General features: G+C 45.2%; 1 protein-coding gene across 1 annotated transcript; it reads left to right on the plus strand.

The window, feature by feature from the left end:
* The first annotated feature begins 686 nt into the window (after nucleotides 1-686).
* LOC144043700 (transcription factor Sox-9-B-like) lies at nucleotides 687-5475 on the plus strand. Its single transcript, XM_077557608.1, has 3 exons — nucleotides 687-1351; nucleotides 1533-1780; nucleotides 3306-5475. Exons 1-3 carry the CDS (start codon nucleotides 924-926, stop codon nucleotides 4076-4078), a joined length of 1449 nt encoding a protein of 482 aa, XP_077413734.1. The 5' UTR covers nucleotides 687-923; the 3' UTR covers nucleotides 4079-5475.
* The last annotated feature ends 501 nt before the right edge of the window (nucleotides 5476-5976 follow it).

The raw sequence follows: 5976 nt of genomic DNA on the forward strand, positions 1-5976 counted from the left end.
GCAAAAGTATGACTTGACTCCCAAAAATGCACAACTAATTTATCCTTTATTCTTGGAGTACATTTTTCTGTCAATTGTTATAATACAGAATGCCACCAATGTACTGTTTCCTTTTAGGCAAATGTACATGTTTAACTACATATTGTGATGCGGGTTTATTCATACATCTGCATTAACAGTAGGGCGGGGGGCTTTATGTTCATGTCTGTTCACCGCTTCAGTTTGCCACCATGTTTCTGGACTATTGTCGCCCCCTATTGGTCACTGCGAGACTGCGGCCAGTGTGAGCTCCACTGTCGAGTCTGTGTATGCTGCGTGTGGGAACACGCGACTTATATTCATATTCCTTTTCACCTCAATTGAGACAACGACATTTAAATATGTCAGCATTTACTCAGGATTCCAAAATGTGGGAATGAATTGGATTATAATGGCGTATCTTGGGGGGGACCCTAATGTTTTAAAAAGGTCCCAAATAAAAACGTTTGTCTGTTTTTTTTTTAAGTTGCATGTTTTCGCTTTATATTATATTTGAGTGCAAAAGAAGCCTTTTGGAGAGTTTCTCCTGCTAAAAGATCTCGGTAGTCAGAGTTCCGTCCCCGCCTACCAGCCCCCACCTTCTCCATTCACTTCCTGGCCCAAGCTTCGAATAAATTCTGCGCTCCTCACAACTTCCAAGAGTCGCTCCGTGAGTCACGTTTCCCAAAGTTGAGGAGTAGAAATCACACTTTGCCCTCCTTGCAAACTCAAAAAGGACCGACTTTTTTTCATATGCTTTTTGGAACTTTTGATTTTGTTGTCATTCCAAGCAGGAGGAGAGCGCGCGCCCTCGCAGGCAGGCTGTCACTGCAGTCTTTTGGGGCTCGGTGCGTGTGGATTCGCACGTTTTCTTACTTTTTTGTGCCCCTCGCCACTTGTTTCGCATGAATCTCCTCGACCCTTACCTGAAAATGAGCGAAGAACAGGACAAGTGTCTCTCCGACGCGCCCAGTCCCAGCATGTCCGAGGACTCTGCAGGCTCGCCGTGCCCGTCGGGCTCTGGCTCGGACGCGGAGAACACCCGGCCGTCCGACATGCACCTCCTGCACGGCGCCGACTACAAGAAGGAGGGCGACGAGGAGAAGTTTCCCGTGTGCATCCGAGACGCCGTGTCCCAAGTGCTCAAAGGCTACGACTGGACGCTGGTGCCCATGCCGGTGCGCGTCAACGGCTCCAGTAAGAACAAGCCGCACGTCAAGAGACCCATGAACGCCTTCATGGTTTGGGCGCAGGCTGCACGTCGGAAGCTGGCGGACCAATATCCGCACCTGCACAACGCGGAGCTCAGCAAAACTCTGGGAAAACTTTGGAGGTACGTGCAAGATAGATGCTCTCTCTCTTTTTTTGTGTGTGTGTGCGTTTTTTTACGCACGGTTTTGCGCAACGAATACGCCAACACGTATGTTTGAAAATTAGTGTTTGCAATCTCAGCGCAGGTAGTGCCTTCCCGCTATTTTATCCCAGTGCGTCAAAGTGTATGCTCTCTTCCCCAGGCTGCTCAATGAGGCCGAGAAGCGGCCCTTCGTGGAGGAGGCCGAGCGCCTCAGGGTGCAGCACAAGAAGGACCACCCGGACTACAAGTACCAGCCGAGGCGGAGGAAGTCTGTGAAGAACGGCCAGAGCGAGCCCGAGGACGGCGAACAGACGCACATCTCCCCCAACGCCATCTTCAAGGCTCTGCAGCAGGCCGACTCGCCCGCCTCCAGCATGGGCGAGATGCATTCCCCAGGGGAGCACTCAGGTAGGCTACTTGACAAACACGTTCACATCAGAAGCATGCGTTCTGACATAAGGGTAGTTTCTCTCTCTTCGCATATCAACAAAGTGTAGCAGACTCAGACATTTATTAAGAAGAAAAAAGAGAAACTTTCTTTAATACAATTTATGACAAATTGCCATTTTAATTGTCACAAAATGTTACTCTTCGTCACAAAATTAGCTGCCCAACACAGCTGATAAACAACATAGAAATATGGCAGGGCACACAAGTTCATTTATAAAAGTAGCTAGCTCTATGCATTAGTAATCACACTTAAGTGTAATTTGTGGCTCATAAAAATGACCCGCTAAACAGCAGGAACATTCGGAAGGAACAAAATTGAACAGACACACACCATTGAAATGATTCCAAGTGCAGCTGATTAATGTTGAAATTTCAAAGGCAAAACCACCACTGCGTGTAGCTGACAACCTATAAAGATTTAGCTATCTGAAGCATAGGTGATTGGAATTGCCTAGATCATTTTTCTTGATCACTTTTTAAGGTAAAAAACAAAACAAAAAACAATTGTTAATGCACATTGATGTGGGAGTTGCTTAAGATTTTATGATTTTGGATCACTGGTGAAAATTCAACACAAGAGCCCCTATTGCTAAAAAACTCAAGTACAGTAATTGACAACTCAAATTGACAGTTGAAACAGTGACCACAAACTATGATCCCAAAACGATCACATCATTCCAAACTTATCTTATGTTACCTTTGATAATAAAAGTCTTACAGATGATTTGACTTCACTTTGATATGCAGAGAGATGCACCTAAAACTCTCTGTAACTTTCTGTAACTTCTGCATTAAAAAAAAAAAAAAACAGACAAAACTTAGCTCCTCCCCAAATATTTTGATTTTAGTCTTTCAGTTAAGATGTATTGCTTAATCATACTTCCTTGGCACCAATTACTGCAACTTTCTTATTAGCCAGGGCTTCTTATTGAGTTTTAGGGCATTACAGAATTAGTGAGTTTATCATATTCCACAGAATCAAATATGTGGGAAATATTGGCCAATTTGGAAATGGTAAACTTTGAAAAATTGTTACAGGGAGGACTCACAAAGTGCTTCACATGAGTGTTTCCCAAACTTTATTGAGCCAAGGCAACACATTTTCTCACAGAAGACCACCAAAAATGTTAATTAGGTTTGATGAGTTGTACTTTCTGCCATCTAGTTTAATGATGTCACATAGCGAGATGAACAAACCTGTATATAGGTTACTTGTAGAACAATCATTTTCAGATCAATGTAGTGCAATTGGATAATTTCCTGCAATAAGCCAGTTGATCTCTCATAGCAGAATGATTAGGGATCACTGCTTTATATGATTAAAATACGGAGTTGCATTGGTGGTGTCGCCCAAGTCTGGTCCCAAGCACAGATTTTTAAGTTAGTAATTAAATAAAGGGACAAGCCAAAAGTGAAAAAAACAACAGGAGGTCCAGGACATTCCCATACCATAAGATGCTAAGCATTCTTTCCCTCCCACCAGGTCAGTCCCAGGGCCCGCCCACGCCGCCAACCACCCCCAAGACAGACCTTCCCTCCGGCAAGTCCGACTTGAAGCGCGAGGGACGCCCGATTCAGGAGGGTCCGAGCCGCCAGCTTAACATCGACTTCGGCGCCGTCGACATCGGCGAGCTGAGCAGCGACGTCATCTCCAACATGGGCAGCTTCGACGTGGACGAGTTCGACCAGTACCTGCCGCCCCACAGCCAGGCCGCCGTGGCGGCCGCAGCTGCGGCCGCCCAAGGGGGCTACGCCGGAGGCTACGGCGTGAGCGGCTCCTCGGTCGCCTCCCAGGGGAGCAACGTGGGGGCCTGGATGTCCAAGCAGCACTCCCTGACCACCCTGGGGGGCTCGGCGGCAGGGGAGCAGGCTCAGCAGCGAGCCACTCAGATCAAGACGGAGCAACTGAGCCCGAGTCACTACAGCGAGCAGCAACAACAGCAGCAGCAGGGAGGCTCCCCCCAACACGTGGCCTACGGCTCCTTCAGCCTGCAGCACTATAGCGCCTCCTCGTACCCGCCCATCACCAGGGCCCATTATGACTATTCCGATCACCAAGCGGGCGCCTACTACACTCACTCGTCCGCTTCGGGCCAAGGCTCGGGCCTCTACTCCACTTTCAGCTACATGAGCCCCAGCCAGAGGCCCATGTACACCCCTATTGCCGACACCGCAGGGGTTCCTTCCGTGCCGCCCACCCACAGCCCACAACACTGGGAGCAGCAGCCCATTTACACCCAGCTGTCCCGGCCGTGAGGACTGACCCCCATCCTCTAAAAACACCACATTGACTCTTTTATTTTATTTTATCTTAGTTTTATCTCTCTGAGGTCACTGATGGTGTAGGCAGCGTGGGTTCAGGTCCCACTCAGTGACAGTACAAATGGTTGTCTGTCTTCATATGTTCCCCGCAACCAGTCCACGGTGTAGTCTCCCTGGAAAAGCTGTAGTTTCCCACAAGCCTGAACAGGATAAGTGGTATAGAACATGGATGCGCAGATGGATAGATGGATGTATTTTTCTGGATTGGCTCCCGACAGTGCCTTTTTGTAACGCTTGGAATCGTGATTATATTTTTCTAGATATAATACAAGAATAAATCCTCCGTGAGGACATAGTGCTTTGGAATATTTTAGTATGTACTGTGTATGTGTTCTGCTCTTCAGCTAATCCGTGCCATCCGTTGGGAATGTTGTAAAGGAGCGGGGATGCCAAGTAAAATGGGGGGGGAGGGGGCACCCTCAGTGGCCTTGCTTCCATTTTTGTTTGTTTTTTGTTGGGGACGGGATAGTGTGATGACTGATTATTTTTTTTCCTACTGTATATATTTTCGTTCCAGTGGAGGACTGAGTGGTGCAGGCTAGGTCAGAGGTGTGGGGAGGGAAAGGGGTAAATATGATGTTTATTTATATTCTGAGCAGTTGGGGTTTTCATAACAGCTCCTTTGAGGTTTTTAGAATTTTATGACATGCCGCAGTATGACAGGCCATAGTTTGAGGGGCCATAGGTTGCGCTAAAAACCCGTGCTTTTTCGGGGGGCCTTACTGCAACCCTAGCTTCCGTCTGCCTTGATACCACTGGTGCCTGCGGAGCAACAGGCGGGAGGCTCCGTCCACTGGTATTCCCACTTCCTGCTCTCAGCAGCCAGCAGGTCTGAGCCCCGGCACGCGCTTCTGTCCTCCCGACAACGCCTTCTCTAACCTCTCTTAATTTATTTTTTAGCATTAATTTTATTGGAAAATTAACTTTTTGTTTGTCACAATTATCTTTGGAGTTCAGAGGCTCGTCGAGCAGAGTAGATTGCTGTCGTTTTGTTTTGTGGTACAGATGTGTTTATTTATCGTTTGTAAATGTTATCATTTGATTACCCGAGTGTGTACAGATGATTCGAGTCAAACTGGAACTTTTCTCTTTGTTTTCCCACTGTCTCCTTCGAGGCTATTTTGTGCAAAAAAATGTTGCTGGAATGGACAAATACGTTTTTGTCTTTTTTTCACATTTGTGTTCCTCCTTTTTTATTCTGTATCATTATTCCTGATTTGTGTCATCTCTTACCGCAGTCTCCTTTTAGGTAAACATGGTGTCTTAAAAAAAGCTTATCTTTTTTTTTTGTATCATATTGTTTGCAATAAAAACAAAACACTGTAAACTGATATTGCCTGTTTTTCATTTCAATGATTTAATAATAATTAAAATTCATCAAATTTATATAGCGCTTATTTGGACACTCTAAGACGCTTTACACAGCAGAAAATATAAATGACAATAGGAACAATAGTAAAATACAACAATATTAAGGACAGGCCAGTTTAAACAGGTATGTTTTGAGGAGGGTTTTGAAGTTTTCCAGTAAGTCTGTGTTTCTAATGGATTGGATGGATTTCTCCTGAGATCTCCCAGAACATTCCTTAGCCTTATTTACTCCATGAACTTGTTCACTAATAAACAAAGTTGCTTCGAATTAATTATGTTTTGGTAAGAATTGTTTAATACATCAGATCCTCACCATAAAGACACAAATTTCAAATTTAATAGTATTTAGCCTATTACTTGCCAATATATTTGTCGTAAAATATGACGATTGAATTGATTAAAATATACTTTATACAATGTTTTAATGGGAAATGTCATATATTCATTATTTATTAATGTTT

The sequence above is a fragment of the Vanacampus margaritifer genome, chromosome 2, assembly GCF_051991255.1.
Source record: "Vanacampus margaritifer isolate UIUO_Vmar chromosome 2, RoL_Vmar_1.0, whole genome shotgun sequence".
Taxonomy (NCBI): Eukaryota; Metazoa; Chordata; class Actinopteri; order Syngnathiformes; family Syngnathidae; genus Vanacampus; species Vanacampus margaritifer.

What these genes read in the sequence shown, in the direction of transcription:
- LOC144043700 (XM_077557608.1), top strand. Translation starts at nt 924, where the DNA reads ATGAATCTCCTCGACCCTTACCTGAAAATGAGCGAAGAACAGGACAAG. An exon ending in ACTCTGGGAAAACTTTGGAG is followed by an intron (nt 1,352 to 1,532) that starts GTACGTGCAAGA and finishes TCTCTTCCCCAG; the next exon opens with GCTGCTCAATGAGGCCGAGA. An exon ending in TTCCCCAGGGGAGCACTCAG is followed by an intron (nt 1,781 to 3,305) that starts GTAGGCTACTTG and finishes CCCTCCCACCAG; the next exon opens with GTCAGTCCCAGGGCCCGCCC.